The 19,071-nt window shown below is 50.3% G+C and overlaps 5 protein-coding genes across 5 annotated transcripts; 2 read left to right on the top strand and 3 right to left on the bottom strand.

Moving 5' to 3' along the window:
• Position 1: 1 nt before the first annotated feature.
• LOC108142383 (zinc finger protein 93) lies at positions 2-2,474 on the bottom strand. The gene is made up of 2 exons (XM_017266217.2): positions 1,078-2,474; positions 2-1,020 (listed from the first exon to the last, which is right to left on the bottom strand). The coding sequence occupies exons 1-2, from the start codon at positions 2,389-2,391 to the stop codon at positions 220-222; spliced, it is 2,115 nt and encodes a 704-aa protein (XP_017121706.1). The 5' UTR covers positions 2,392-2,474; the 3' UTR covers positions 2-219.
• A 492-nt stretch (positions 2,475-2,966) lies between these two features.
• Positions 2,967-6,006, top strand: LOC108142380 (zinc finger protein 729). The gene is made up of 2 exons (XM_017266215.2): positions 2,967-4,055; positions 4,122-6,006. The coding sequence occupies exons 1-2, from the start codon at positions 3,110-3,112 to the stop codon at positions 5,723-5,725; spliced, it is 2,550 nt and encodes an 849-aa protein (XP_017121704.1). The 5' UTR covers positions 2,967-3,109; the 3' UTR covers positions 5,726-6,006.
• Positions 6,007-6,271: 265 nt separating this feature from the next.
• On the bottom strand, positions 6,272-6,817 carry LOC108142385. Its single transcript, XM_017266220.2, has 2 exons — positions 6,512-6,817; positions 6,272-6,456 (listed from the first exon to the last, which is right to left on the bottom strand). Exons 1-2 carry the CDS (start codon positions 6,746-6,748, stop codon positions 6,391-6,393), a joined length of 303 nt encoding a protein of 100 aa, XP_017121709.1. The 5' UTR covers positions 6,749-6,817; the 3' UTR covers positions 6,272-6,390.
• A 720-nt stretch (positions 6,818-7,537) lies between these two features.
• On the top strand, positions 7,538-14,199 carry LOC108142691 (zinc finger protein 91). Its single transcript, XM_017266700.2, has 5 exons — positions 7,538-8,555; positions 8,618-10,068; positions 11,278-12,262; positions 12,317-12,930; positions 12,990-14,199. Exons 1-5 carry the CDS (start codon positions 7,679-7,681, stop codon positions 14,046-14,048), a joined length of 4,986 nt encoding a protein of 1,661 aa, XP_017122189.2. The 5' UTR covers positions 7,538-7,678; the 3' UTR covers positions 14,049-14,199.
• Positions 14,200-14,284: 85 nt separating this feature from the next.
• On the bottom strand, positions 14,285-19,013 carry LOC108142690 (E3 ubiquitin-protein ligase SHPRH). The gene is made up of 10 exons (XM_017266698.2): positions 18,849-19,013; positions 17,624-18,783; positions 16,845-17,560; positions 16,230-16,785; positions 15,985-16,159; positions 15,533-15,918; positions 15,354-15,469; positions 15,065-15,296; positions 14,847-15,007; positions 14,285-14,792 (listed from the first exon to the last, which is right to left on the bottom strand). The coding sequence occupies exons 1-10, from the start codon at positions 18,997-18,999 to the stop codon at positions 14,627-14,629; spliced, it is 3,819 nt and encodes a 1,272-aa protein (XP_017122187.1). The 5' UTR covers positions 19,000-19,013; the 3' UTR covers positions 14,285-14,626.
• Between the last annotated feature and the right edge of the window lie 58 nt (positions 19,014-19,071).

Raw genomic sequence — 19,071 nt, 5'->3', positions numbered from 1 at the left:
ACATTTTTGATTAATTCTTGGAACGGACTTCAAGGACTTAAATCTAGCTATTAGTATAGCCCAATATTAAGGTAATTTTGATACACTATCAATAGTTTAATTATTTACTTAAAACTAGAGTAACAATTAAGCGATAGTTAAACATTAACCAACAATTTAAACTCCCACTCATTTCGGATGTCTTGAAGCCTTATGGAAACCTTAAGCTAATGTCTGTGATCAAGACGCCATGGATTCAGGATTAGTCTGGCCAACTGCCGCTGCCTGATACTGTTCGTAGGTGTTCTGCTGCTTCTCCAGTGTCCGTTGTTTTTCCAGATCCTTGAGCTCCTCCTTGGCGGCCTCAGCAATCTCCTGCCGGAGAGCCTCCACCTCCCGTCTTCGCTCGCTTTTATGCATCGCCTTCTGGCGGGCTCTTTCGCTGATTTCCTTGGGTGGTCTTGGAGGCTTTGGCGGCTTTTCATCATGGACTTTTTGATGGCGGATTAGGGCAGCTTCCTGACGGAAATGAGTGCCACAAACCTTACACTCATACGGCTTTTCGCCTGTGTGTATCCATTCGTGTTGCTTGAGGGATTGCGAGTTGGCGAAGCGGCGCGAGCAGAAGCGGCATTCAAAGTCCTTAACCTTTTCGTGGACGCTCTTGTAGTGGCGCTTCATGTTGCCCAGGTTATTGAATCCCTGGCTGCAGCCGGGACACAGATGCATACCCTCCTTCTGGACGAACTTCGACCGCATGGGCACTTCGCTGGGCGGCATCTGAACTATGGGTATGGGATTAACCACGGTTCCCGCCAGTTGGGCCAAATCCACTCGCTCCACGCGCCGCGGATCCTTCGGTATGGTGGCCACAGATTCGGCGCACACCTTTAGCAATTGATCCGTGTCCACTTGGATTTCTCCCGGATCCGCCTCTCCCTGTCTTTGTCGATATGTTTCCAGAGCTCTCTCCACGCTCTTTTCGTGGATTTTTAGGTGTTTCGTAAGGCTTTCCGTATACAGGAACTTCTTGCCACAAACCTGTAAAGCGGAATAATGTTAAAGCTTGAACAAAGGATATCAAAACCAAATCCTCACTTTGCACTCGCAGCGCTTCTCTCCTGTGTGCGTCATCTCGTGGATCTTGCAGGCATGCGATTTTCCAAAGGTTTTCCCGCAGTACTGGCAGGCAAAATTCCGGATCTTCTCGTGCACGATCTTTACGTGGCTATCCAGTGCCCGCTTTGTGTGGGTGGCATGATCGCAGATCTGGCATTTGAACTTTTTCTCCTGTGTGTGGGTGAGGATGTGCTTGCTCCATTCCTGTCGCGTGGTCTTTCCCACTCCGCAGTACGGACACACATAGTTCTTAATGCCGGCATGACGGAGCAGATGGTTCTTGAGGGCACTATTGATGTGGAAGCCCTTGCCGCAGATGTTGCACGGATAGGGAAGCTCCTCGCCTGTGTGCTTGTACATGTGCTTCTTTAAAGCCACTGGGCAGCGGAAGACCATGCCGCACTCCCTGCAAGGCTGCTCAACCCGCGGAGCACTCACCCTCGCCTGGTTGTGCACCTTTTTTAGGTGGATGGTCAGCAGGCGGAGACGGGGAAATAGCAACCTACAGCCCTCCACTGTGCAGGGAATCTCGTCGGCCTTCTTGGTGTGTGCATAGTCCACGTGCAAACGCAGCGCACCTGCTGTGGTGAAGCCCTTGCGGCAGTTTTCCTCCACGCACTGAAAAGGCAATAGGTCGTTGTGATGCCTCATGTGCTCCTCGTACTTTGACGACTTTTTGAACTTCTGCTGGCAGATGGGACAGGTAACCAAGCGGTGCAGGTGGCGCTCGTCGCTGAGGAACCTCCGTCGTTTGGCCAGGGGCTGCTCGTCCTCGCTGGAGAAGCTCTCCGCCGCAGGCTTGTTCTCCTCCTCCTCTTCATTGGAGGAATTCCCATTGCTACGACCGCTACCATGATCCTCCGGTTCCCTGTCCACTGTTTCCAGCATCTTAAACACATCCTCCTCGTTGTCAATCATCTCCAGTTTGTGGTTCAGCAGGGGATCATAGGTGGATTGTTCCTCCTGCCTGCCCAATGCCTCAGATTCCTCGGCCACGGGCTCAAAAAGTCCCATGGGAATAATCCTGTTGCTGGCCACCATTTCCTTGAAGCGTTTCATGGATGCCGTACACAGTTCCCGGAAGTCGTGCAGTTCATTTAGCTTAGTGTAGCACTGGGTGCAGAGGTGCTTCGGGAAGCCGTCACTTTGGTCCGCCTCCAAAGAAGTGCAAGCCATTAGTTTGCTGACCAGGTCTGGAGCGCGGAACAAATCATGGCGCTCATCCTGGTCCATGTGGATCAAGCAGATGCGACACAGCGAGTGGACGGAGTGCTGGAGCTCCGTGGTGCCCATTTTTCCCGATTCTCGGGGAGATTCCAACCCGAGCTTCAAAACAAATTTGTTGCAGTGTGTCAGACAGTGTGACCGCCGCACATTATTTTTAACCCGCTTCTCTTCGACGGGTGAAAAATCCACCAAAGGCTTTGTTCTTCTCCCATTTAAAAAAAATTATACATTATATATATATATATTAGTTGTATAGTATTATAGTACAACTATAATCGTTGTGCTAATAAAAAATAAATTATTTGAAAACTAAATTTTATAAATTAATATATAAACAAGGCATACATAACTGCAAAAAAATGTTATTTTTATATGTTGACTCACACACACACACTTTTATAAGGTTCGTAAAAACATAAAATATTTTCTCAATCTACTAAATTTTGAGAATGACATGTCAAAAACATGTGTGTTGCCAATCACACAGAGTTTAAATAAAAAAACCTGATAATAATTGTAATAAGGTAAATTAGAATCACCCAACAAGGGTTAATTACGTTCAATTAAGCGAGTATCCAGCCCTGTACAACTCAACGAGTAGGCACTCCGGCGAGTAACTCACTGGCAACCGTACTTGCTTATTGCCCACTCGCCCGATAGCCAGTCGACGAGTATACAATTTTTTTCTGTGTCAATATTATTTTATTGCCAACTGCCCGATATAGACGCAAAAAGCTAAAGAAAACCGCCCCAATCCGCAGCGCCGATTGCGAGTGAAAGCAAGATGAACGAGGGCAGGCAGTACTCGATCCACAGCCTGTGCAGGATCTGTCTGAACCACCTGCAGAACGACGCCGCCTACGATTTGTATCTGGTGCCAGGACTCTCGAAGAAGCTCTGTTTCTGCACCTCCTTGTCCGTGGAGCAGAACGACGGCTTCCCGAAGAACCTGTGCACCCTGTGCTACACCAAGCTGAACGACCTGCACGACTTCCAGAGGCAGTGCGTCGACTCCGTGCAGAAATTCCAGGACCTGGTGGCCAGCAATGTCTTCGCCTGCCAGAGCAGCTTTGATGTCCTCGATCCGAATGCGGCGGTCCACGACTACCAGGGCGAGGACGAGGAGCATGTCAACTACGATCCGCTCCTCAACCACAAGATGGAGCTGATCGAGAACGAGGAGGACGTGTTCAAGATGCTCGAGCACGTCGACAAGGAGGCCGAGGAGGTGGAGAACGGGACCAAGGTGGAGGTGGAAGACCCGTGCAACGTCACCGTCAAGATGTTCGACGACGACTCCTCCATCGAGAGCGGCAACGACAACGACCACGACCTGGACTTCGAGCCGAACAGCAGCGATGATGACATTCCGCTGGCCCAGCGCATGCGGGGACCAGCCACCGGATCCGGATCCCAGCCATCCCGCTCGGCCCACCAAAACAAGCCCAAAGGGAAGCCCAGGGGCCGGCCAAAGAAGATCAAGCCACCGCCGCCGGACGAGGAGGAGCTGAGCGGCTCATCGTCCGATTCGGATGACTCCGAGGACGGCAACTCGCGGGGGGACAAGCCCAAGAGGAAGCGCATTCCCATGGAGGAGCGCCACCTGCACCGCATCATCGACTGCCACATCTGCCACCAGAAGTTCAAGAAGGCCATCCGCTACGAGGAGCACATGAAGTACCACAACGACCTTCTGCCCTTCCAGTGCAAGGTGGAGACCTGCAAGAAGGGTATGTCCAGCATAAAGCTCTTAAAATACAGCTTCTCATTCCCACTTCACTTCATCCCCTTTCCAGGCTTCACCACAGCCAATGGGCTGCGCATCCACATCGACCACGCCCACACGGAGCTGTCCGAGGTTCATGCCTGCATCGCCGAGGGCTGTGGCAAGACCTTCCCGCGCGTCCGCCTGCTCACCTTCCACATGAAGAAGGTGCACGGCATCACCAAGGCGGCGGCCCCGCTGCGCGACTTCCCCTGTCCGGAATGCGACACGGTCTTCCGCTGCCCCACGGCGCTCAAGAAGCACATGTACAAGCACACGGGCGAGGAGCTGCCCTATCCGTGCAACATCTGCGGCAAGCGTTTCGTGATCAACAGTGCGTTAAGAGATCACCTTATGCGCCATGCGGGCATCAAGAACCATGTGTGTCCGTACTGCGGAGTGGGCAAGACCACGCGCCAGGAGTGGAACGCCCACATCCTCACACACACCAAGGAGAAGAAGTTCAAGTGCCGGCAGTGCGACCACGCCTCGCACAACAAACAGGCGCTATCCAACCACGTGAAGGTGGTGCACGAGAAGCGCAAGGACTTCGCCTGCCAGTACTGCGGAAAGACCTTCGGCAAGAGCCACGCCTGCAAGGTGCACGAGCGGAGTCACACGGGGGAGAAGTGCTGCGAGTGCAAGATCTGCGGCAAGATCTTCCTCTGCGAGAAGAGCCTCACCAAGCATTTGAAGACCCACGAGAAGCGGGATCTGCCGCCGGCAGAGCCTCATCGGCAACAACTCAACATTCCCATGCCCGGCCAGATGCCCGGTCAGATACCGGGCCAGATGCCGGGCCAGATGCCGATGCAGATGCAGGGTGATGGCCTGGTGCAGATGGATCCCCATCAGATGCCCAGTGATGAGATGCTCAAGGCGTGCGGCGGCGGGTCCGCTGCAGTGCCTCCCAAGCCGAAGAACTCGCGACGCGTCCAGCGGGTGGACATTTCCCAGCTGGCGGGCACCGCAGTGAATCCGATTCCCTCCGTCTCGGTGCCCTCGTGGTCGCCACAGGTCAACTTCACCAAGAAGGAGGGCCAGCACATCTGTCCGGGCTGCGGACGCGGCTTTAACAACATTGGAAACATGAAGCTCCACTACAAGATCATCCACGAGAAGGTCAAGGACTTCGCCTGTCGCTTCTGCCCCAAGAGATTCTCCAAGGCGCAGATTCTGCGCCACCACGAGTGGATCCACACCGGTGAGAAACCATTCGAGTGCAAGATCTGCGGCAAGCACTTCCGCCAGGAGACGGCGCTCAAGAAGCACATCAAGACGCACGAGAAGCCGAACAGGAGGCACGTGCCCGAGCGCAGTGCGCCCACCCAGATCACGTTCCGCAAGCTGGAGCCGGACGCAGAGCCGCGGAACTTTGACCAGTACCAGGATCCGGCAGTGGAGCGGGCGGCGGCCACCGCCGAGCTGCTGGCGCACCAGCTGGAGGAGAACGAGGCCAAGCGTAAGGCGGACATCGAGCGGCAGAAGATCGCGGCGGCCGCCTGCGAGCAGCTGACGAAGCTGCAGCAGCAGCAGGAGATCATGAAGGCCACCACCTCGTACGATGGCTACTACGCGCAGAAGGCCCAGGCCGAAGGCACCAGTCTGGACGCCCTGAAGATCGACCACGTCTAGGCACCTAGGCACCTGGTGGGCCGGCTTTACCTTACGAGTATATGTATACACTAGCGACATATGTATCCACTTCTACAGCAGCTGTCACTGTCCGAATTGCTCTCTAGCTGGATCAGATTGTAGGTTTATAAACACTCTTCAGTAATCGAGTGCATATTACAATATGAACACTTCTTATTTTTTACATACGTTTATACATACATGCAATATATGTATTTTGTTTTTCCGTGTAATGTCTCCCGTGCTTACTTAGAGTAATGGATTAAAAATTATATACATAACGTCATTGAAGTTTCCTTTTAGTGGTAAAGACTCCCACACTTGAGCTCATCAAAAGAGCACTTTGCAATACCAGTGATTTTTACTCTTATTGGAGTACAATTTGTTTCTAATCCCACAAAAAATCACCTTAACTTTAATTTTTATTAAATAAGAGAATTATTTAAAAGCCGTAATTACGAAATTTTTAATAAAATACAAACTATTTGTTTTTTCTTCACATTTAGTTGAATAAAGTAAAATGCTATTTATAAATAAAAAACATGATTTTAACTTTAGTTGTCCGACATATTTTTGAATTGAAATAACAGTCCAATTTACAATTTCATAATCACAAAGTTCTCAGGAAGAGTTCAATGCATTTTTGGGGTGTGACTTCAGGAAAATTAAGGACCTATTTGCTTGTCATCTGGTCTGGTTTCTTGGAGTTCCACCAATGGATCTGAAGACTCCTTAAGCAAATAATTTTAATTAAATATTTTTTGAAATCATTTCAAAATACTCAACTATGTCTAAATGACTACCATTATCCATTTTTAATGCCATCAGAGTTGAGAAAAACAATTTAGCCTCCCTTCTTCTGTCCTCGTCCTCCTGCAGGACCTTTCTTTGCTTTTCCAGGATCGCCCTTAGCCTTGTCACCTCAAGTTTTAGCCTATTAATTTCAACTTCAGCCTGTTCGGTATCCATTTTCTTGGCATCACTTTCAAGAACTTGTATGGAAATTTTATTTGCTTGCTCCATTTTTAAGAAATAAATTTCAATATCAGTAAGACGTTCAATAAATTCGGACTACTATATTTTTCATAATCGAACTATAGAATAGTTGCAAACGAATGTATCAGAACATATATGGATAAGCTTCATGTTCTTGAATATAATAGCAAATGTATATCAAAAGAATATCGGACAAAAAGGTATCGCAAAAATATATTTTTGTCTACTAAATTGCTTCAAAAGTAAGGAAGTTTAAGGTATTGAAACCAGCTCTAAATGTGTCCTTCAAGAAATCGAACTCAAAACATATTGTTGCATACTTTTAGACACCTTTGTGGGTAATTTCAAACCGCTAAATATTTCTGCAGCACTCCTATGTACCATTTCTGAAAACGTATTTTGTGAATTTAAATATTGGATGTAAATTTCTGTAATTTAACATTCCCAGCGTAAAAGTCTACATTAAAAAGTTAACCCACTAAAATTAAATTTAAAAAAAAAAATTGAAACGTAGATCTCTCGCATGTTGGTAGACTGCATACAAACACGAGTTCAGAAAGAATGTTATATCCCTGTGCCGGTGCTGTTTTTTTAACCACCACTGTGAGTACCATCGCTTCGCTGGGTGGCTTAATTATGCATACACACACTCGCTGCGTCTAATACGCCCATCGTACCCTTTCCGCTGCGCACATGTGTGCATAAGAAAAACAAAACAAAACGCCTAAGTGTAGGTGTGCAAGTGCTAGAGCTGCGCAGTTTGCCAGCGAATGCACTCGTCGCTTTCGGGTAATCGATAACCGAATTGCTGACGAGCGTACACACGGACACACACACAAGCACACGCGAGTACACACAAATGTGTGTTGTATTGGATTTTTTTCTAGACGGAGAACATTTCGATTGCTGCACTTTTCGGGATTTCAGGATCGCCCACCGCCGAATTGAGTGTCCAAAATGAACGAGGGGAGCCAGTACTCCATACACACGGTGTGCCGCACCTGCCTGTCCACGCTGGACAACACGGCGGCCTACGATCTGTTCCGGGTTCCCGGTCTGGCCAAGAAGCTGTGCGTGTGCACTTCGTTGTCCGTGGAACAGGCGGACGGCTTCCCCAAGAACCTCTGCACAGTGTGCTTCGCCAAGCTGAACGACCTGCACGACTTCCAGAAGCAGTGCGTCGACTCGGTGCAGAAGTTCCAGGATCTGGTGGCCAGCAACGCCTTTGCCTGCCAAACCAACTTCGATGTCCTCGATCCCAGTGCCGCCGTCGCAGATCTGCCCGGCGAGGAGGAGGACAACGTCCACTTTGATCCGCTGCTCAACTCCAAGATCGAGATCATCGAGAACGAGGAGGATGTCTTCAAGATGCTGGAGTCCGTCGAAAAGGAGGTCGAGGAGGTGGAGATGGAGCTGGAGCAGCCCTTTGCCGACGAATCGCAGGACGACTCCTTTGAGAGCGGCAACGACAACGACCTGGACGCGGACTTCCAGCTGAACAGCAGCGACGACGACATTCCGCTGGCCCAGCGCAGTCGGCGTGGTGCTGCCCGTGGCTCCAAGGCCAAGGCCAAACCCAAGGCGTCCGCCCGACGGCAGAAGGATGAAGAGGACGAGGAGTCCGAGGATTCCAGCTCTTCGGAGGACTCGGATGGCAATCCCAAGGACAAGCCGAAGCGCAAGAGGATTCCCGCAACGGAGCGGGATCGCCACCGGCTGATTGACTGCCACATTTGCCACCAGAAGTTCAAGAAGGCCATCCGGTACGAGGAGCACATGAAGCACCACAACGACTTGCTGCCCTTCCAGTGCACCGTCGAGAGTTGCAGGAAAGGTAAACCCAGCATTAACAGCTCCCAAAAGGACGAGATTCTTATCGTTATCCTACGTTTCTAGGCTTCACCACCGCCAACGGGCTGCGCGTCCATGTGGAGCACGCCCACACGGAGACGTCGGCCATGCATCCGTGCACCTACGAGGGCTGCAACAAGTCCTTTGCCCGGCCCGTGCTGCTCAGCTTCCACATGAAGCGGGTGCACAAGGTGGACACACCGCAGAGGGACTTCCCGTGCACCGAATGCGAGAAGGTCTTCCGCTGCCCCACCGCCCTCAAGAAGCACATGTACAAGCACACCGGCGAGGAACTGCCCTTCGCCTGCGAGATCTGCGGCAAGCGCTTCCCGATCAACAGTGTGCTGCGCGATCATCTGCTTCGGCATGCGGGCATCAAGAACCATGTGTGCCCCTACTGCGGAGTGGGCAAGACCACGCGCCAGGAGTGGAATAAGCACATCCTCACACACACCAAGGAGAAGAAGTACGAGTGCCGGCAGTGCGACCACGCCTCCCACAACAAACAGGCACTGGCCAACCATGTGAAGGTGGTGCACGAGAAGCGCAAGGACTTCGCGTGCCAGTACTGCGGAAAGACCTTTGGAAAGTCGCACGCCTGCAAGATCCACGAACGGAGCCACACGGGGGAGAAGTGCTGCGAGTGCAAGATCTGCGGCAAGGTGTTCCTCTTCGAGAAGGGCCTCACCAAGCACTTGAAAACGCACGAGAAGAGGGATCTGCCCAAGACGCAGGGGGCCAATCCCTTGATGGGCGACGGGGCCAGTGGCTCCTCGACCATCGCCAAGCCCAGTCCGCATCTGCGCGGTCGCGTCGAGCGGGTGGACATTGCCCAGCTGGCGGGAACGGTGGCCAATCCGATTCCATCGGTGAACCTGCCCTCGTGGTCGCCGCAGGTCAACTTCACCAAGAAGGAGGGCCAGCACATCTGTCCGGATTGCGGCAAGGGCTTCAACCATGTGAGCAACATGAAGCTGCACTACAAGGTGGTGCACCAAAAGGTCAAGGACTTCTGCTGCCGCTTCTGCCCGAAGAGATTCGCCAAGAAGCAGTATCTGCGGCACCACGAGTACATTCACACCGGTGAGAAGCCGTACGAGTGCAAGGTGTGCGGGAAGCACTTCCGCCAGGAGCAGGTGCTCAAGACGCACATGAAGGTGCACGACAAGCCGCCCCGTCCTCCGGGCAAGCCCAAGGAGCCGGCGGGTCCGAAGGCGGAGAGCAGCACCACGGTGAAGCGGCAGCAGCCCAAGAACTTCGAGCAGTACCAGGATCCGGCCGCGGAACGGGCGGCGGCCACCGCCGAGCTGCTGGCCTACCAGATCGAGGAGAACGAGACCAAGCGCAAGGCGGAGGCGGAGCTCCGGAAGATCCAGGAGGCGGCCTTCGAGCAGCTCAACAAGCTCCAGAAGCAGACAAACACCTACGATGGCTTCTACGCCCAGAAGGCGGAGGCGGAAGGCACTTCGGTGGATGCCCTGAAGCTGGACCATGTGTGAGCGGCAGGATCTCCCGGAAGCACCTGCATCCCATCCCGTATCCGCTTTCGTTTACGATCCCTTTCATTATGTGTTTCTATGAAGGACATATGAGTTATAGGTCTCTAAGGTTTACCAACTAGTTTTCGTAACTTTGCAAACGTGTTTTTACTTTTTGTATTTAAATCTCCCCCTCTCAGCTTCTTAAGTTTTTACTTTACTTATTGTCTCATTTATAAATGACTTTAATGATTTAAATATAAGGTTGTCAAATATTCTCCATCTCCTTGGCGATGTCACGATATGCCATATGCAGGTCTTACCCGATGTATTCCACGATTTGATCGGTGTTCGTCGTCACAGGTCTTCCGCCGGCTGGCTTATCCATGGTGCCGTTTTCTCTGATCCGTCGAAACCATTCCCCAAATCACCATTAATCTCACGGAAAGTTTCTCTAGCGGATTTGCCTTTTGCGAACGAAAACTTTAGTGAACTCCACGTCAATAACTATTGGAAGTATTAATTAAACTGGTCAAGCACCAGTGTCGTTTTTTAGGGTATGTCAAAACCTTTCAAATTATGTATACATAGTATTGCCAGATAGAAATTCAAAAGACTAAAAGGCGGAAAGGAGATATTTGACAATAATATTATAATAAACAGTAATAAGCATTCAAATTTAGTTTAGTGTTGGTAAACGAGTTAAATTTCAACGAATGTTACGATGAGCAGCAGTGCAAAGCGCCTGGCTTCTTTTAACCCAAAACATGGTCATTTTTAGAAGTAATTTATTGCAAAACCTAAATATTTATATCCTGCAACCACAAGCAACTATTAGTTCAACATAGTTAACTTTTGTAAGTATTAATTTAGTGGGTTGAAAGTGCTACATTATTTATTTAATTATTATACATGTTTTGTCAAATGGACAAATTCACTATTTTAACAAAGGCTTTTGAGCTGAGTACTTAGTTTTATATTAATATAATTAGCAATATGTAAGAAAACGATTATATTTAATTTTCATAAAGCAGCTACTCACATCGTTTATAAATTGAAATGAAACAAATTGGTAAATTAATTTGTGGCTTGTACTACTAGCTATTTTTTGGCTACTTTCGGCTGCTCTAACTTGGCATCACTGGCTTGTGTTTTATTGTATTTGTTTTGGTTACTCTGACGCGTAAAGTTTTTCTCGGCTTAATACTCCGTGGTTTTGGCCATTAGCCGCAGCTTTCGATTCCCACTGGAACGGGCATCATGGAGGAGGATGACGCCCAGTACTCGGTGCACGCAGTGTGCCGCATCTGCCTGAATCGCCTCCCGGAGAACGGCGGCAAACCGGAGTCCTTCGACCTGTTCCTGATTCCCGGACTGGCCAAAAAGCTGTGCGTGTGCACCTCGTTGTCCGTGGAGCCGTCGGATGGATTCCCCAAGAGCCTGTGCACGCCGTGCTTCAACCGACTGGACGACCTGCACGAGTTCCAGAAGCTGTGCGTCGACTCGGTGCAGAAGTTCCAGGACATGGTGGCCAGGAATGTCTTCTGCTCGCCCGCCAGCTCGCAAATCAAAACCTTCGATGTGCTCAACGTGGCCGGAAACGAGGCTGAATTGGCGGGCCAGGAGGAGGAGGATCGCATCAACTTTGATCCGCTGCTGGATCACAAAATGGAGCTGATCGAGAACGAGGAGGATGTCTTCAAGATGCTGGAGCACGTGGACAAGGAGGCCGAGCAGGTGGAGAAGGAGGTGAAGCAGGACGAAATGGATGCCGCCGACCTGATGACCATTTTCGGGGCTGATTCCTCGGAGGAGAGCGACGATGACTTCGAGCAAGGTGTGGACTTTGAGCCCAACAGCAGCGATGGCGATGATGATGTGCCTCTGGCCCAGCGCTTAAGGGAAAATACCAGGGTGAAGCCCAAACCCAAGCGACTTCATATCAAGGAAGAGGAGCAGGAGTTCCTCTCACACTCCGAGGAGGAGCAGGAGCAGGAGCAGGAGCAGGAGGAGGAGGAGGACGAGGAAGGGGAAGGGGAGAAGACGAAGACCAGGCGCAGGAGGATTCCGCCCGGTGAACGCCACCTGCACCGCATCATCGACTGCCACATCTGCCACCAGAAGTTTAAGAAGGCCATCCGCTACGAGGAGCACATGAAGCACCACAACGATCTCCTGCCCTTCCAGTGCAAAGTGGAGACCTGCAGGAAAGGTATAACACTCCCTCCCCCAAATAAGATCTTGTCATAAGCATTCCTGATTTTAGGTTTCACCACCGCTGGCGGATTGAGGCTCCACATCGACCACGCCCACACGGAGCTATCCGAGGTGCACTCATGCAGTGTCGATGGCTGCGGCAAGACTTTCCCGCGCATCCGCCTGCTCACGTTTCACATGAAGAAGATGCACGGCATCAGCAAGGCGGCGGCACCGCCACGGGATTACCCCTGCTCCGAGTGCGACAAGGTCTTCCGCTGTCCCATGGCGCTCAAGAAGCACATGTACAAGCACGACGGCAAGGAGCTGCCGTTCCCCTGCAACATCTGCGGCAAGCGTTTCGTGATCAACAGTGCTTTAAAGGATCATCTAATGAGGCACGCGGGCATCAAGAACTACGTGTGTCCCTACTGTGGGGTGGGAAAAACCACCAGGCAGGAGTGGAACACGCACATCCTGACCCACACGCAGGAGAAGAAGTTCAAGTGCCACATATGCGAGCACGCCTCGCACAACAAGCAAAGTCTGGCCAACCACATTAAGATCGTCCACGAGAAGATCAAGAACTATGCGTGCCAGTACTGCGGGAAGACCTTTGGAAAATCGCATGCCTGCAAGATTCACGAGATGACGCATACAGGAGAAAAACGCTGCGAGTGCAAGGTATGAAGAAGGATATTTTCCCGCACCCAAACTCCAATTGAACCCTCCATTTTTTGTAGGTTTGTGGCAAAAAGTTTCTCTATCCCAAGAGCCTGACCAAACACCTAAAAACTCACGAAAAGCGGGTGTTGCGGGCAATCGAGACGTATCGTCAGCGGCAGGTGGAGATGGGTGAGTCACCTGGCGACCAGGTGGACAATCCACCAGCGCCACCTGTGGAGGGCGTGTCCGTCGAGCCGATCATGACCCAAAACGCCGCCGATGAATTGCTCAAGGTGTGCGCCGAGTCCGTGGCCACCATACCCAAGGATCCACGCCGAGTGCAACGGGTGGACCTGGCCCAATTGGCAGGCACCGCAGTGAATCCCATACCCTCGGTTTCAGTGCCCTCCTGGTCGCCGCAGGTGAACTTCACCAAGAAGGAGGGCAAGCATATCTGCCCCGGTTGTGGACAGGGATTCAACAACATTGGGAACATGAAGCGCCACTACAAGATCATCCACGAGAAGGTCAAGGACTTCGCCTGCCGCTTCTGTCCGAAGAGATTCGCGAAGGCCCAGACGCTGCGGCACCACGAGTGGATCCACACCGGGGAGAAACCATTCGAGTGCAAGACCTGCGGCACCCATTTCCGACAGGAGACGGCACTGAAGCGCCACCAGCGCACCCACGAGAACCGTCCGCCCGTGATCTCGCCCAAGTTCTATGCCGCTCGCGAGGAGCTGGAGGAGCAGGAGCGCAGCAAGCGGGAGGCCAAGCGCCAGGCGGATGCCAAGCGTCACGAGATTGCCGAGGCGGCCAAGGAGCAGCTTTCCTCACTGCACAAGCTGGAGAGCAGCGATCGCAGCCTGCACTCGTACGATGAGTACCAGGAGGCGGCGGCGGAGCGAGCAGCTGCATCCGCGGAACTCCAGGCCCAGCAATTCGAGGAGTACGAGGTGAAGCGGCGGGCGGACGAGGAGCGGCGCAAGATCAAGGAGGCTGCCTACGAGCAACTGCAGCGACTGCAGCATCAGCAGGAGGTTGACAAGGCGCAGAGCTCCTACGATGGCTACTACGCCCAGAAGGCTCATGCCGATGGCACCAGTTTGGACGCTTTGAAAATCGACCATGTCTGAGATCTAACCAGCGTCAAACGCTGTCAAAGGTGGAAGATGAAAAGTGGATTTTTAATGAAAAGCAATACCTTGTAATCCTTATAAGAACAGTGTGTATAAGATGGATATATAGCATAGGCTTAAACAAAAAATACATTTACATGAAATTAAATCTTATGTCCCTAATGCCAGTACAAACAATACTGTACATTAATCAGGAAAACACAATATACTTATGTGGATTCGGTTTAAGTTCAATTGTGTATATTGAGAGGTTACGAGTCTTATTGAAATAATAATACTTTCAAAACAAAACTAAATGGTCAAGTTTTTATAAAAGATATAAATTTTCACTTTTTCTGACTAACTGCTAAATTTGCATGATATTAAGGTACAAAACACTGTGTTTCTCGATCACTTTTTCAGCAGAAAACATCTCTGGCAGTTTTAAAGTTATGGAATTGGCTGATTACTTGTTTTTAAACTTTTGAGTATCCTTTGTGTGTTAAAAAAAATAGTTCCTTAATCTTAATGCGATAATACAGATAATTAAGTGTCACTGGTAAGTGCTACCCTTTGCAAAGGTACAACATTAAGTTCTACTCTTTCTCCTTGAGTATAAATAGCTTCTTGAGGCTGTCGAGCGTCATGTTCTCCAGATCCCAATGAGTTGACAGAGTCTTCGAGTCATCAGCTGAAGTTATTAGCGATAGAATGTTCTCCTCAATGGTTCCATTTACAATGAAACGATGCACCTTCGTAGGCCTAAAAATATCTAATGAAAGCCACCGCAAAAGTTTTTTTTAATAGCCAACTTACTTCATCTGTCCAAATCTATGAATTCGGCCAATGGCCTGGCGTTCGTCACCGGGATTAAGGATTGGCTCCACCAGGAAAACATGTGTGGCTTCTATCAGGTTTAAGCCCTTGGAGCCTTTAGAAAGTGGCATCAGTAGGCAGGTTATATTTCGAGTGGGACTCTAAAGGCGATTTGAAGGTTAGCATCCGTTAGTGACAATTGTAATCAAGAATCAAACCTTGAAATCTTCAAAATCCGAGTTGCTGCACTTGTTGCGAAATTGGATTCCGTTAAGATTTAAGGCTCGTGCAATTTGAATGAGTATCGCCTGCCATTGTGAGAAGATTAAGATCTTTTCGTCTTCATTTTCGGCCTTGATCTTCAGCACGAGTTCCACAATATTTGCAATTTTTGTGGAGAAGTCTCCAATTATGGACTTGTGTGCCCCGGGACGTACCGAGTAGTACAACCTGGAAGGGAGACTTATCTATTGAATGTGCTTGGAAAAGCCAAAGGCAAAAGCTTACTGTGGCGAGTCCTGGCGACAAAGTGGACACTTGGTGACTCCATCTCGGGCATTCTTTTTCCTCATGCTATCCAGACAGTGCTGGCACACAAAATGCCCACAAACCATCATCACATACTAAAATGAAAAAAGGTTTTAATAGCAATATCAATATCAATTTGTTAAGTCGCTGACTCTTACCCTCACATCATCCTGCGTCTGGCAGATGGGACATGGCTTGTCCGTGACATCCTCCTTCAGATGGTTCAGGTACTTCAGCCGACCGCACAGACGTGTGAAATTTAGCTGGGACTCTTGCAAATTGTACTGATTGAGGTGCAGTTGAGTGGTCAGTTGACACGGCAGTATGCGGTAGTTAGACTGCTCCTCGGGATCGTTGGTAAGCAGGATGCGCATCTTGCACATCTCCAGTTCGTCAAAAGCCTTGACCATGTACTCCACCTCGATCCAATATTTTATTTGAAGCTTAACCAGATCCTGCAGACAGGTCAGCAGGTCCAGTTTGCTCTCGCACTCTGCCTGCCATTCACCAAACGCCGGCTTGGAACGCAGAAAGGAAAATATAGCTGGTTGGGAACCACAAAAAAATAATTGTTAAAAATTCTTAAATAAAACGAATCTTATTAAGTTACCTCGAATGAGACTTATCTCCATACTGGGGTTTTCCAGGCCCCCAGTCACTGCAGCATCTTCGTCCAGCTTTTTAGCAAACAGTAGACACTCAAACTTATTCAAGGAATCGCGGGTTTTGCACAAGCGACAATGGCGCTGCTTCTTGGGCTTTTCCGGTTTATCCTTATTTTCGTCCTGTTGGAATATAGTTAAAACCAGTGGTGTTGAAAATATTATTTCTTTAAGAATCGCCACTCAAACTCACCAAAATATCAGCCAAATGACAATCAGTAACGCTTCCTATAAAGTTAAGTATCTCTTGCGAGAGGACTTCGCCCGTTTTGACAGCCTCGCAAGCTTCGCGCATAACTCCCTTGAGGTATTCAAACTCAGTAAGCAAATTGTCTTTTAGCTTTTGAAGCTTTTCATGCCATAGATCAATAAAATAAATAATTCCGGCCATAGATGTGACATTATCGAGCCTTTCCACAGAGATGTTTTGCCGAAAAAAGTCATCTCGGACCTTGTTCCACATAGCATCGTGCAGAGAAGTTTTGTGGTTCACCACTGTGGCTAGCAAATCCACAGTGCTGCCCTCGAACTGCTTCTCCAGGTTGGAAACTTCTTGGAGTTTCTCCTCGTAACCACTGAGAGCGGCTTGAAGCACGGCTGTGTTGTCCTCCAAATACTTCCACTCCAGTCGCTTCATTTGCGCTTGGTAGTTCTGGCATTCCTGATCGGATAACTTATCTGGAGCGCCAGCTAGCTCACTGGCTTGGAGAAGGTTATAGATAGCGTGAATCTGAAGCACACTGTCGACACTGAGAAATTGAAATGGAAAATATTAGTTGAATGAAAATAGGTTCAAGGCAGAACCTACGATATATTCTTCTCATGATAGTCTGCAGCCAGCTTCAACAGAAGCTTGTAATACTTGATGGCCAGAGGGAAATCCTCCTTTAAAAAGTGAATAGAAGCCAGTCCGTTGTAGGAGGAAGCCCAACTTCGCAGCTCTGTCTTGCACTCATTCTCATTGTTGGACTTAAGACGCATCAGCAGATCCTGCGGATTTAGGTAGTCGGTGCTGGACACATTGCTATTGAGCACCACGGGTATGGAGCACGTTTGTCGGATGCGGAGAAAAGGCTTCAGGATGATACGCAGCAGCTGCGGCGAGATGGACGCCAGGCAGGAGCTGTTGTCTGCGTTGTGGCGCGTGTGCTTGGCCACTGCGGCAAGAAATTGTTCGTGACACTTCAGGTGCTCCTCCCGATAGTAGAGCGACTCCACGTTGCTCAGCTCGAGGCGATGCACCACCTCGGTTTGAGGTGGAATCCCCAGTTCGTGCTCCACCTTGGACTTGCAGGTGCGCCACAGACTGTGCTCTAGCAGTTCCAACAGCGGTTCGGCCTTGTAGTTCAGCTGAAAGGCCTTTTCCACGGTTTGCCATGCATCCGGTGGCCTACACACATCTGACCGGCCCACAAACTCCAGCAGCGGCGGCAAGTCATCAATTGTGCCAGTGACAGCCCAGCGGTTGATGGCCGGCAACATCCTTACCATCTCCGCAGCCGCCGAAGTGTTGCTCTCGACCATCTGAGTAGATTAAATTACAATTTATTATGTGAGTGTTCCGTGGATTGAATTATTATTCAGTACCTGTGCCTCGTCCAGGCAAACGCGCCACCAGTTGACCATTAGGAGTGGACAGTCCGGTCGCATGTACAACCGTTGGTGGCGCATCTGACGGTCGGACTTGTAGTCCGTCGTGTGGTATATCTCGTTACGCAGTATCACATAGTCGGTGAGCACCACATCGTACTTGGCCAGCTCGAGGGGACTGATCCAGGAGCACGAGTGCAAGCCGCGATAGAGGAGCACTTTCAGCCCCGGCCTTATGTGCTTCTGCATCTCCTGGTACCACTGCAACTTGATGGCGTTGGGCGAGACTATGATGGTGGCTCCGGTATCCACCAGCCTGTCGCCGGATTTGGCCAACTCGGACCAGCAGCTTGGGCACAGATGGTTTGCATCATCCTCGGCTTGCTTGGATAGCATGTGCATACAGTGTTTGTGCTGCCAGCGGCGGCACTTGTTGCACTGCACCCTGGTGCCGCGTTTTTGAGTGCAGATGCAGAAAACCTCCTGTTCTTGGCGCATCCGCTTCAGCGGCACGTTGTCGGCGATCTCCTCCAGGCGCTGGTGCCAGAACTCATTCCTGAAGGACTCCTGCGGCCTGGGATTCATTAGCAGCATGGCCAGGAACTCTACGGTCTTGCCCAGACCCATCTCGTCAGCCAAGATGCCGCCGGGCGGCAGTGAGATCTTGGGCAGCTCCTCCTCAAAGGGGAAAAACTGCAGGCAGTAATTGTGCTTAAATACGCGACTCCTGCCATCTACGGCATGTAGCGCTGTATATTGGGCTGGCAGTACCGTGAGCTGCTGCTCCCGTCCCAACATCCAGGAAACTGTGCGCTCCTGGTACTTGCGAAGCTGCGATTGAAATCTTTCGGGAACGTTTGGCTGCAGTCCCTCATCCAGACCATTCGTTTGACGATGCCTTTCGTAGAGGGCATCGTACAGCTTGGTGGTGACATAGGTCTTCAGTGGCCGCTGGTGCTCCTGCTCCTGCTTGGTCACCTCGAACTCCATGCTGGTCCTGAAGTCCCTGAATATCAAGGGTAGCAATTTGGCAGCCACTTGCATTTCGATGGCCCGTGCTCGAACGTGAGTCGGTTCGTGGCAGACCACCAAGGTCCAGGTGCCCGTGTCCTGACGGATTGCCCTGAACTTGAGCTTCCTCGTCCGAGCATTCTGGCCTATAATAATAAATCATAGGCATTAACTACAATTAACAAATCCTGGATTCATTCAATCTACGCACAACTTTCGATACAAATGAGAATCTCGTCCGCGTTTTCAGCGAGAAAATCTTTGAACAGCCATCGCCTCTTGCCGTAGCGGAACTCCGATGGATTTTCCGGACATTCTGGAGCTACTTCATCCGCAATTTCACACAAAACAATCTCATCCATCCTATTTCCGCTACCATTTAGAAATAACAAAAAGAGATGACCGCCAATACGATAACAGCGAATTGATACCGT

This window comes from Drosophila elegans, unplaced genomic scaffold (assembly GCF_018152505.1).
Source record: "Drosophila elegans isolate 14027-0461.03 unplaced genomic scaffold, ASM1815250v1 contig_208, whole genome shotgun sequence".
Lineage (NCBI taxonomy): Eukaryota > Metazoa > Arthropoda > Insecta > Diptera > Drosophilidae > Drosophila > Drosophila elegans.
The sequence above is the reverse complement of the archived record's forward strand: the minus strand, read 5'-3'. Positions and strand labels throughout refer to the sequence as shown.

Excerpts from the sequence above, each read along its gene's own strand:
- LOC108142383 (XM_017266217.2), bottom strand. The coding sequence starts at position 2,391 with ATGGGCACCACGGAGCTCCAGCACTCCGTCCACTCGCTGTGTCGCATC. Across the intron at positions 1,021-1,077 it reads AGAAGCGCTGCGAGTGCAAA|GTTTGTGGCAAGAAGTTCCT; the intron begins GTGAGGATTTGG and ends TCCGCTTTACAG.
- LOC108142380 (XM_017266215.2), top strand. The coding sequence starts at position 3,110 with ATGAACGAGGGCAGGCAGTACTCGATCCACAGCCTGTGCAGGATCTGT. Across the intron at positions 4,056-4,121 it reads GGTGGAGACCTGCAAGAAGG|GCTTCACCACAGCCAATGGG; the intron begins GTATGTCCAGCA and ends TCCCCTTTCCAG.
- LOC108142385 (XM_017266220.2), bottom strand. The coding sequence starts at position 6,748 with ATGGAGCAAGCAAATAAAATTTCCATACAAGTTCTTGAAAGTGATGCC. Across the intron at positions 6,457-6,511 it reads ATGGTAGTCATTTAGACATA|GAGTCTTCAGATCCATTGGT; the intron begins GTTGAGTATTTT and ends TATTTGCTTAAG.
- LOC108142691 (XM_017266700.2), top strand. The coding sequence starts at position 7,679 with ATGAACGAGGGGAGCCAGTACTCCATACACACGGTGTGCCGCACCTGC. Across the intron at positions 12,263-12,316 it reads AGTGGAGACCTGCAGGAAAG|GTTTCACCACCGCTGGCGGA; the intron begins GTATAACACTCC and ends TCCTGATTTTAG. Across the intron at positions 12,931-12,989 it reads AAAAACGCTGCGAGTGCAAG|GTTTGTGGCAAAAAGTTTCT; the intron begins GTATGAAGAAGG and ends CATTTTTTGTAG.
- LOC108142690 (XM_017266698.2), bottom strand. The coding sequence starts at position 18,999 with ATGGATGAGATTGTTTTGTGTGAAATTGCGGATGAAGTAGCTCCAGAA. Across the intron at positions 18,784-18,848 it reads TCTCATTTGTATCGAAAGTT|GCCAGAATGCTCGGACGAGG; the intron begins GTGCGTAGATTG and ends TTATTATTATAG. Across the intron at positions 15,919-15,984 it reads GGAGATAAGTCTCATTCGAG|CTATATTTTCCTTTCTGCGT; the intron begins GTAACTTAATAA and ends GTTCCCAACCAG.